This window comes from Sinohyriopsis cumingii, chromosome 2, assembly GCF_028554795.1.
Source record: "Sinohyriopsis cumingii isolate HCF-2022 chromosome 2, ASM2855479v2, whole genome shotgun sequence".
NCBI classification, from domain to species: Eukaryota; Metazoa; Mollusca; class Bivalvia; order Unionida; family Unionidae; genus Sinohyriopsis; species Sinohyriopsis cumingii.
Genome location: NC_142962.1, coordinates 68,917,587 through 68,929,515, shown reverse-complemented (window position 1 = coordinate 68,929,515; position 11,929 = coordinate 68,917,587). Strand labels below are relative to the sequence as shown.

Sequence of the window (11,929 nt, the reverse complement as noted above, 5' to 3'; positions counted from 1 at the left end):
TAGAAACCCGGTTGCGGAGTGAAAGATATTCTGTTAGAAAGCACCCCCCCCCCCCCCGGCGTAGTAAGTGGTGCAATTTCAGTATAACTACCTTTAGGATAAGACAAACTTAATTATATTAAATGAGAGTTTTGTTTTACAGTCCAGTACTGTTGGAGGCATTCCACTCCATAGTTCCAATATTCTAAAGAAAAATTAATGTTTCCTTACATACATTTTTGTCTACACGTGCATAGCCGAAACGTGATCGAAACGTCTGTATCTAACTTTCCACTTAAAATCTCGTATACTTTAATCATGCCATACTGCAAGTGTGGGCAAGTTAAGTTGCTTTAACTTGTCTCCGTAAGACAACACAAAGAGACTTACGATAAATTTAAGTTTTGCATGTGAACATTTTCAATCGTGTCAATATGCACTATATTTTTCACATAGGTGCAAACATGAATTAATGCTAAAACGGCTTAATATAGTTAACAACCGAACATTGTTTCTAATAAAAACTTTGCTTGTCAAAGTCCATTAAAATTAAGAATGATTTATGCAAGATTGCAATTATTTGTATAACACCGGACTTTGTTTTGAATGACTTAGAAATCCGGAATCTTTTTTGTTTAGGTTTGGCTGTATATAATTGCAAAAATTAATGAGCCTCACGTTGAATATAATTCATGCCCCAAAAAGTTAGAAGTTCTAAATTCTAAGTATTTTTATTGGATTTATTGGCGAAATACTGCAACCAATTTTGATTCTAGTTTGCAATTTCAAGAGTTCTAACAGGGTATATTTTTTTGAGCTGTATTGATATATTGGACGTTGTGCCTCGGTTTAACTTTCACGTGTGGTAAACCATAAATTGTATGTGAAGCTAATATGAATCGGCTACTAAAACCAATACTTTTCGAAGCTACATCTAAGAATGTTTTCCAGTGGATGGTAGCTCGATATTCAGTTGCCACGGGAAGTAAGGAGCATATCGACAGTTTGGTGAAGGGCAAAAAAGTCGTGGTATTTATGAAGGGGACACCGGATGCACCTCGCTGTGGATTCAGCAATGCCGTGGTTCAGATACTGAACTTTCATGGTGTGGAGAAATACTCAGCACACGATGTACTTGCTGATGAAAATTTACGTAAAGGTAGTTTGACGTATATTTTGCGAAAGCAGTTAATTTATTTTTCATCAGAGAACCTGCCCGTGTGTCCTAGGTCTGTAGAGTTACATAATATTTACCGATAAATACGTAACATTACATAAATTAGCATTTGCACACCTTCCCGTTTGTTTTGCAACATCTATCGATTTTAAAAACAAAAAGCATCATCAATTAGGAAAAAAAAATGCATAAAGCATTGCCATTTCATTTATCTAGTGGTTGTTTCTAACTTGATTGTCACTGGAGCGGGTCAGGAGTCCTACAGAGTAACTAAAACCTGGACCCTGATATTTGTTTTGGGGATCAAGGTCTTGCTGCCTAAATAACGGCGCACTTCTAATGTCGACTGACATCGTAACGATAAGTCAAACAGGGGTCAAGCTTACTTGAATTTTAGGGAGAAGTGACTTAGCCTGTTGGACAGAACGGGGAGAAGTGAGAGCTTAAAGGGAGAAGACATGCAATATACATGTGTGTATGTACAGGAGTTCGTTACAAAGAAAATTTGGACTATCCGTCCTTGAATCAAGGGATGGGGGTTCTAACCTGTAGCAATATAACCCCCATCCCTTGATTCAAGGACGGATAATCCAAATTTTCTTTGTAAAGATCCCCTGTGTGTGTGTGTGTGTGTGTGTGTGTTTTCATTCTCTTGTATGAATTATTCCCTCTATTTCTCAGTATGCATATTTGCATTTAACATTGGTTTTAAGCAATACTTTATTTTCAATTAGAAAATTTATGAGTTTTATCTATGTTATAAACACATTTGGTGCATGTTTAAAACCTACCATATTCATATTCAGTGTAATTTTGCAATATGACTTAAAAAAAAGAACAAAAGCTATACATTGTAATGAATTTTAACTGAGTAACTAGATTACAGTTTTGTAATTGCATGTTAGTACAAATGCTTAATCAACTACCCTTAATCAAAAAATGTTCTTTTTACTTTCTAAAAGTTTACTATAAAATGGCAGCTGAAAAGATTTTTAAATTTGTTTGAAACAATCCCAGTACCATGCACATGAGAACAAATGCACATCTTTCAGATCATACTGTTTGTCCTAATTTCTTAGTTGCCAATACAACTTTAAGGTAACTGTTCCGAGACAACACAATGAAGAATTACAGTCAGTTATATGAATGAACTAAACCCATTTTTTTCCAACCGAATCAACACAGCCAACATGCAAGTGCATCTATTTTTAGAAAGAGGGGTTTTCTAAAGGAAAACACTCAGTTTCTCAGTATGTTACAACAGTCCATTGATATGATTGCAAATACAAGGTTTTATTATTTGTCTGCACACTTGTAGTTATATTAGGCATTGGTTAAAAAATTAATTGCTTCACTGTGTTTCTTTTCTTCATAATTTCACAAGAATGAGTGAACCCAGCATACAACCTTGATCATACAGCATCTCTCGAATTCCATGACATGGCATTGTATATTTTGCTGAATATATTTGCCCAGTGGTTTACAAAAAGAGACAATCTAATAAAGTGATACTTCTCAGACACAGCGATGTCTGCCATTATTTCTGCATGACAGGTCCACTTAAGGTTTCAAACTGGTTTTTATGAAGAAAATAATGTACACCTTTCAGTTAAAATGTTGTTACCAATTCAAATCTTAAAACACAAATTGCTATTTACTTAAGTTTAGGTTTCGAAAGATAAGTTTGTCAGTTTATATGGTCAAAGGATAACATGTGGAAATCGGGCAGTGATAGCTGCTAACTTACTCGCGAAAGGGTTAATGGTCAGTAAGCTATCAAAACATGCTTGTGAATGTGCAAGAGTTTGTTGTCAGTGCATTTGATATCAACACCAACTATTTGATGGCTTGAAGCCTACATTTCACCTGACCTATAACATAACACTGGAACTAACCTGGCTGAGTCACGGGAGCATCTCAAAATGGATGGTCAGTTTAAAAAATCACAGAGTGAAGTAGTTGTCACTTTCCTAACAGAAGAAGGCGAAGTTATGGAAGGTGAAGGCAGAGTTTATATTTTTTAGGTGACTTAGTCACCCGCTTCGCCAGGTAGCATGACCCCATGTCAGATTTTCAGGAATATCTCCCACACTAGGCAGCCCATGTCAGCACTTTTCAGTAAATTAAAGTCATTGTTTTATGGTTATAGTTTACTTACTGTGATGTCTGTTTTTGTGATAAATTAAATCACACAAGCAAATGGACCTGTTTTCAAGTTCCGTTGGCCTACATTTCAGTTGCTAGGAATGTAGCGGAAGCCGGGAATGCTGAAATTGGATTAAGTTTGTTTCTTCAATGAAACAAATAAAAATATATTAATATTGAACAAAGTATTTAGATAGCTTCATTTTATTCAAGATTCTTATCATCATTGTAACCGATTTTGGTATTACCAGCTTCCATCGCATTCCAGCCAGATGAAATATAGGCCAGCGGAATTTGAAAACATGATATGATATGGCCTGCCAAGTGTATGAGATATTCCAGAAAATTTTACTTCTTGTTCTTCTGTTAATTGTCATTGGAACACTTCATACATCCCCTTTATTTAGGTAGTAAGACCTTTAACCCCAAAATATGAATGTCAGGTTTACATTGTAGAAGCAGGAGCTTATTGTGTAAAAAGCTCCATATGTAAACACAAATAAGTTTCTGCTGCCACCTAAACTGGACACATACTTAGCTTTTTAGATCTTGGCATTTGCTTAATGCTTGTAGCTGTCAGATTGTCTTAGTTGTTGGTTATTTGACTGTAACTAGTGATTACTTAAAGATTGTTTTATGTTGCTTCAGATCTCGGAAATGCTTAATTATGCATATTTGGATGCTAATTTTTGATCTGGGACGCAGAAAATCACTGAGGCTTGAGGCTCGAGTCCTCTGTACGCATGTAATAGGTGTGTGGAAAAATTCAAAGACTTGCCAGTCCTGTTTCAGCCATTTGCTTTGTGGGAAAATGTGTTGATCAGTTAGCTGTGCTGATATTTACAATGACAGAATTCAGTGACTGAAAGACTCCTTGATGTACATACATGTTGCCATTTTATAAGAGTACATAAAAAAAACATGATGCAATAGCTGGGTGGCAAGTTCAGAGGCTTTGACTGGTGGCCGGGTGGTAAAAAGGTACTGATATTTACAGAGATTGAATTCAGAGGCAGAAAGACCCATGTAGTCATTTATAAAATTACATCAAATAAACAACTTTAGCTTTCGTTATTGTGTTCATTTCCGAATGTAGCGGAATAAGCAGTGCACGTGACTGCAGAATCAAGACATGTTGAGACTTGGACAAAATGCCATTCGTAAGTGGGTGACAAGTCACCAAAATATGTAAACTTTGCCTTCTTCTGTTAGGAAAGCTAAAACGACTTTGCCCTGTGATTATTTAAGAGGTACATTGATTGACCATACCATATTTTTTTTAATGCCCCTCGCCTTAGCCCAGTTAGTTCTAGTGTTGTAGCAAAATGTATTCATCAAGGCATCAGTAGCTAGGCCTAGTTTATATATAAATTACACTGACAAAGTGACAAACAAACTCTTGCCCATTCACAAGCATTATGTTTTGATAGCTGATTGACCATTAACCCTTTTCCGAGTAAGGTAGCAACTAATTGAACTATCAATTTCCTGCATGCTATCCTTTGATGATAACACAAACAATCTTGTTATTTTAAGATCAGAATCGGTGGTCTGGATATATATTTTTTGCCTCTTATACACTATTTCATCATAAAATTAGTTTGAAACTGTAAGTGAACCAGTAGGCCTAACAGGCAATAATGGCAGACTTTGCTAAGCTTACCAGTTTATTAGATTGTCTGTTTTCTTAAATCATCAGGCAGATATATTCAGAAAAGATATACAAATCATTGAAACCAAAACCTAGGTATTATTTTATTAAAGATTTAACTTTAAAATGCAAATTATGTAGGTCAGAAACATATGGGACAATGCGATGTTGTGGAATTCACGAGATGTGCTTCAAGGTCTTAGCTGTTTTCTCACTTGACACGTATTTGAGAAAATACAGAAAAAAACAGCAAATCAGATACTATTTATTTGGCTAAAATTACTACAAGTACGTATACAAATAAATAAACCATAAATTTGCAATCCTATCAATGGACTGTTGTAATGAAACTATATTATATGGAATGATTACATTACAAAAACCTCTCCATCTTAAAATAGATGCACTCACGTCTTTGTTGATGCTGTATGAAAGAACTGACTGGAATTTTTGATGGTGGGACTCTATTTTTACAAAAATGGGAGTCCTGGACTCCTAGTTCTAAAATCCTAGCGAGACCTCTGTGCTTGCTCGATGGATTTTACATCATATATGTGTGCATAGTGACAGTATGTTTTATATTTTCTGACCTTTTCTTAGCACATTTAAAATCAGCATTCATATAAATAATATGTAAAGTATATTTTTGACCAGTAATTATTTAACCACATTATTTTAAACACTATATCAGATTCATTTAAATTGGCTAGTCCTACAGTTTTGTTTTCGTTAGCAGTATCAACGTTCATAATATATTGTTGAATGAAATACAATATGTTATTTCTTTTGTTTGCAGTCAGTTGAATATTTCACTGTACGAAAGTAGGCAGTCTGAATGAAGATAGAATGTAGAGGCTAATCATACTTGGTTTTTAAATGTAAATTTGTCAATATCACTTGGACTAGACTGTAAACTGTTCTATAACAGCTGGGTTTATGTCTGTCGGTGGAGTGATTTTTTTCCATCTCATTTTGTAGGCGATTCTCCATTAATTGTGTTAAAAATAATCCTCATCATTTTATCATCCATTTACTTGCATATAGTTACTAAGGAGTAGAGGATAAAAAAATGTCAATATTGGATGGTAGCCATGTATGCCAATATGAATTTATTTGCCCAAAGATGGCTTTTGAGTCGGTTGTAAATGCCCTTGATAAACTGCGTTATGATATGGTCCCTCTGTTTCTTACCAATTTCATTTTGACACAATAACTTGACTTGTTTTCTATCTACTGTTACCAAACAGTGAAGAACTCAGATGTTGGTATCAGAAGCTTAATGTTTGAATCCAGTGATTGAAAGGAGGAACTTGTTTCAGCACAGTAACAGCAGTTCCTTCTAAAGTTACCATACTTTATAGATAGCTTGCACTTGAGGTAAAGAAGAACTTGTTTAATTTCAGGGTCAAGATCACCATGTCACTATGGTGACTGACAACAAAGAAAAATGGTTTTCATAAAATAATTCAAGGTTACCACCATCTTCAGTTTCTACACCTTGTGGATGGTTTGCGCTTGAGATTAGGAAGACCTCTTTTGATATTGGGCAGAAAATATTTTTTACACATTACCTGGAGTTATCTCTTCTCAGTGGTCCCAACATTTTGAGGATGGCTTGCACTTGGTGTAAGGAAGTATGCTATTGATTTTGGAGTCTTAAGGTCAAGATGATTGACAGTGACAGGGTTTTCAAATCTTTATAAATGTCACCTTGATCCAACAAAATATCACAATAAAAGTGAAATAAAGTTATTGTATTTTTTAAAGGAAATTGTATTATATTTATTTTATTAAAAAAAAGAACTTGTTTTCTTTCCATCTTCCCTTGTCTTAAACCATATACTGATAATCAGAGTTATCAAAAAAGATACATGTAAATAATACATGTAGATGATGTGTATATAAGAAAAAAGAATTGTCAGAATGCATACACAGTTTAATGAGTGCACCCATCCACACACATACACACACACACTCACAAACACACACAAACAAATATAGACAACTAAATGAAATGACAGATAATAAGGACTGCTCTGGTGGCCTAGTGGTTAGAGTTTCTGCCTCGGATGCAGGAGGTCGTGGGTTTAAACCCCAACTGATTCATATCAAAGACATATCACTATGTAATGTCATCTGGTACAAAGTCCAAGATTTTTCATCCTCATTCTCTGATGAAGTTCTGAAATCCTCTGTTGTCTAGTAATCGTTGTGGTCTAATCATCATAAATATTGTAGACTCCCTTTCTTTAGCCTCACTGTCATATGCTGATGCTTATTTAGAGGTTGAGCTTGAGCTTTGAAAGTAACTCTCTAATCATACAGTATGTGAAATTTATTCAAGGTTGCAACTGAACACATTTCAGTTGTGCAGCAAGACCAGCCTCTGTTACTTACCACACTTGTGGCTCAATCAAAGAGTTGTTATGTGGGAAAACAAGGGATTCAGCTCAATTATTTTACTGGAACAATCAGACCTCAGCTTGGCACTGTAAAAGTACACGTATTTGCAGCTCAGTCCAACTTGGAAACAAATTCAGTGCTGCCTTTGCAAGCACTGGCAGAAAACTTGTATATGGTAAGCAGGTAACCTATGGCTCATGTTATTACCTGGGTTATTATCAATGGGCAGGTACCCAAGTAACTGGATACCCATTGGCAGCTTTAACACTCTTAGACTCATTTCTTTAGCTACATCAGCAATAATGATTGCTAGCCTTTTTATAATGACTTATTTATATTTCTAAAAATTATTTCTTGGGTCATTCCTGTAATGCTAATTTAGGGAAACATTTACCCACTTCTCCCTCTGATTTTGACCTGGAAGTCATGAGAACTTTGAAAGGGTCCTTGGAATCTAGTAACTTTGTTTATAGAGTGAAATAACTTTCTGAAGTGGACTAAAGTGTGGCAATGAAAAGGTCTTATTTATAAATTTGTTAGGAAGTAAGTATACATTTAAAGATGTCAGTTATAAGCTAACAATTTATGGTCATGTATACTGAAATTTAATGTTTTTAGTTTAAAATAAATTAAAAATATTGACTTCATGAAAATTTACAGGTAGAAATAATTTAAAAATGATGAGCTATTTTTAATTCAAACCAGGGTCTGTGTTAAGATGCACAGTTGCAGGATTCACACCAAATTTAAAAGTTGAACTTAAAATATGAAACTAATGAATGAAAATCATGTATCTTTTTTTTTTTGCAGGACCTGTTAAATCTCATTTATAGTTATGTGTCGAAAATTCCACTATTTTCTGTTCTATAATAGACCCTGGAAAAATTTTTTTTGTTGTCAACTGTATTACATATTACTTAGGCACATATATACCTGATTTGTGAATAAAGTTATTCATTTTTTTTGTTTTGACCTTTTTTTTTCAGGTATTAAGGATTATACAAATTGGCCAACTATTCCTCAAGTTTTCATAGGAGGTGAGTTTGTTGGAGGATGTGACATCTTGTTGGAAATGCATAAAAATGGTGAACTTATAGAAGAACTCAAAAAAGTTGACATCAGATCAGCGTTGTTGGATCAGGAAAAAGAAAATAAGAAAGATGGATGATTCACCAAAAGAACATTGTACATTTTTCAGTTTGTAAATGTCTGCTTTGTGAACTGTGTATATGAAAATATTAGACATTTGTGAATTATGATATCAAAGAGAGGTTTTGAAAAAAAAAAATGTTTATAACTTCAAATTTCACAACTATATATCTTATTACATTGATACATTGAATGTGCCTAAAATATGATAGAATGTAAAGTCTAAAGTTTTCAGTATACTGTACATAAAATTCATGCTATATCTTAAGTTTTCCAGAAACAACAGTTTAGGGTCAGTTTATTTCCATAGGAATGCAGATTGTTCATAATCTGTCATGTGAAAAAAAGACCTTTTCTTGGTTCAGAAAAAGATACAAGACACCAAAGGGATCTTTTTGTCCAACAGTTTTTTTTCTTCAACTTGATTGAAAATATTCAGCCAATGCTGCAATAATGAAGGCCCCCAAAGAACCAGTCTAGCTACATGTATATTCCACATTAAGATCAGAATTGGTGATTTAATAGGATGCTATTTTTGCTTTTATACTAAAGATTATGAAATAATTAAATCAGTCGCCAAATGAATTATTTACCTGATTGAAAGATTCAAGTTGACACAAATTGTTTACATTTTCGTTTCCAGTTTTACTGGGTTCATATTCTTAATTTGGGTCCATCAATAGATGTAACATAACACACCAGTGGGATTTCTGTCCTGTTTTCACAACTTGATTGAAAATATTCAGTTGATGTTGTGATTGTGTGGTAATGGAGACACAAAAGAATGAATTGTACTTACAACTGTTTATTGAATATTAGGATAAATATATAAGAATAGTGATTGTTAGTTGATGTTACAGGACACCATTTTAGCTTTTTCATTAAAAATTGTGAAAACTATTTGAAGACTTTACAAATTAATAATTGTAAATTTGACAAATTTATGTCGACAATGTTTTTCTTTTACTTCTTTGTTTACCGTCCTTCATTTTGGACTAAATACAGCGGAATACATGTTACATCATGACTATCTAATATGCCCTAAACAGGATGTTTTTACTTTTATTAATTGTACATGATGACTTTTTTCTTTCTGAAAGAACAACTTTATTTAAACTTGAATTCTGATGAATACATGACAATGGATACAGTTACAGTGGACACTTGTCCAGCATGAACAGATTCTTGAAAATCTTAAGTTTTTGAAATTTAGTTTGCGACACTGTTTCCAAAGAATTTAAATTGAAATACCATGTTAATAAAAACTTTTCATAATTATATAACTGTTTATACTATTATCTTTGCTGAGCAAAACTTCCGTACACAAATGGTTGTTTACACAGACATAAATGTGGCAGGAAAGTACTGTATTTGCTGGCCTATAAGACGATAATTTTTTACCAGAAAATTTTAGCTTCATCTTGTACTCTGAATCGACTTGTATATGGATTATATCACCCAAATCACTTTATTGTATTTTTCGTATGCAGAATAGTTCTCCAAGAGTACAAAAAAGAATGTACAAAAAATATTTCATTTTGGGGATGAGATTGTGTATGAAAAAATATAGGATCCCACACTGAGTATTTTAAACAATTACATCAGTGCTGTCAAACCCGCGGACAGCGAGCCGCATGTGGCCCGTGGGCTGATTTTAAATGGCCCACCAGAGCTCGAGCAGCTATATAGTCGTTGCTTTTCAGTTTTCTACTGCGGCTCTTGGCTTCAAGAAAAACATTTTTCAGTGGCCCATGGTGTCAAAAAGGTTGGACAGCACTGAATTACATGATCGTCATTATTAAAAACTGACATAGTCAGATGTAATTGCACTAAAGCAGCAAGGGGCCCAGAGTCGCTGAGTGGTCTAAAGTGCTCACTGTTCCGGATCACTGCCATCTCACCTCTGTCTGCATGGGTTCGAGTCTTAGGTTTGGCTAATGTGGGTACATGAGAAAGCCTACCAGTAGCTTCTCGCGGGTCGGTCGTTCTTCCTTGGGTTTTCCAGGGTTCTTCCTCCACCAGTTATACTGGCTGCCATGTATAGCCTATATTGTGCTGAAAAATAGCATTAAGCCCTAGAACAACAACTAATGCAACCTGCACCTGTAATTTACTTGTTTGTAATATAGGTTGTTTAAATTTAATTACAAATATGTGCATTAGAATTTACAAGTTAGAAGATGAATAACCATGACCAAGACATATTCCATCACAGTTTTCTTCTTGCACCAAATGACCAGATAATCTGTATGCTCCATTGAGAGAGAGAGAGATGTCTTCATGATTGTAAATCTGTATTGTTCACTTACCAGATGACTGATCTTGTGTACAAGTGCAGTACCATATTCCATTATCAATTAATACTACTAGTTAAGCAATTCCTTCTAGTTTTTGTTGCCACTTCCAAGAAAAGAATCACATGGCTTTGTAGTGGTATTTACATGCTAATTAAATATGCTACGGCTGTATTCAGTCATTCTAAGCTAACATCGTCGAGACCAGATCAGATTAGCAAGGCTACCAATAGGAAATGATGCTATCCATGGGTATTATGAATACCTTACCATATAATGAAAGGAAATGCCAGGTGGTTACTAGTGTAAATTTCTCAGCCAGTGATATTTTTGAACTTGCCAATGGAACCGACAGCAATTTAAAGTACATCTAGCATGAGCAAAGATCAACAAATTGTTACCTGAGTACTGTAAGAATACATGCACTTTAAACAAAAGCTTATTTATTGGGAATGGAGGGGTCGTTATACTTACAAAGAAAATTAGACAACATGCAAAATAGTCATTCTCGGTATTTAACCTATGGAGACTACTGGTATATGGATATAACTATTATGAATATTTAAAACCTGAGGAGTATGGTATGTATTTTCATGGTTTACATTTACTGTTATATTTATTAATATTTTCTGTCTTTGACAAAAGCTTCATCAACGAGGGGGCAATAAGGTTTAAAAAAATAACATGAAGATCTAAACTCTCTCTCTCTCTCATATGTCAGACTATATTTTATTTTGGTCACAAGGTGCAAGAAGAAAAATGCGATGGAATACATATCCATCCTTTTCTCTGTATCCCCCCCCCAACCAGAAAAAGCATTTTTGTATTAATGATTCAATTTCCCTATTGCTGGAAATCTGAAATAACATCCAGTGATACTTTTAATATTTATGAAACTGGAAGTTGTTATAATTTAATCCGCACAACATCCCGAGTTTTTTCCTATCTGTAACTCAATGTTTGGGTCAGCATCATTATATGTAGCTAAAAGTACATAATACCCTGATTTTTGTATGAAATAAATGGGTAAAGTATTTCATAAATAACTTGATTTAGATAAGAAGTGTTTTTTTTCTCGAAATTGTCAATTCATAAGAATGCAAGATGTAACATTATGATACTAAATCAATT

The 11,929-nt window shown here is 34.2% G+C and overlaps 1 protein-coding gene across 2 annotated transcripts; it reads left to right on the top strand.

Annotated features, from left to right (window-relative positions):
* Nucleotides 1-673: 673 nt before the first annotated feature.
* LOC149805104 (glutaredoxin-related protein 5, mitochondrial-like) lies at nt 674-9,787 on the top strand. Of its 2 annotated transcripts, XM_089947377.1 has the most exons (3): nt 1,002-1,138; nt 7,297-7,530; nt 8,342-8,479. In XM_089947377.1, the coding sequence occupies exons 1-3, from the start codon at nt 1,082-1,084 to the stop codon at nt 8,387-8,389; spliced, it is 339 nt and encodes a 112-aa protein (XP_089803503.1). In that variant the 5' UTR covers nt 1,002-1,081; the 3' UTR covers nt 8,390-8,479. The 2 variants fall into 2 exon arrangements, with proteins under 2 accessions (XP_089803493.1, XP_089803503.1); XM_089947367.1 differs by lacking the exon at nt 7,297-7,530 and having other exon boundaries at nt 674-1,138; nt 8,342-9,787.
* Nucleotides 9,788-11,929: the final 2,142 nt, after the last annotated feature.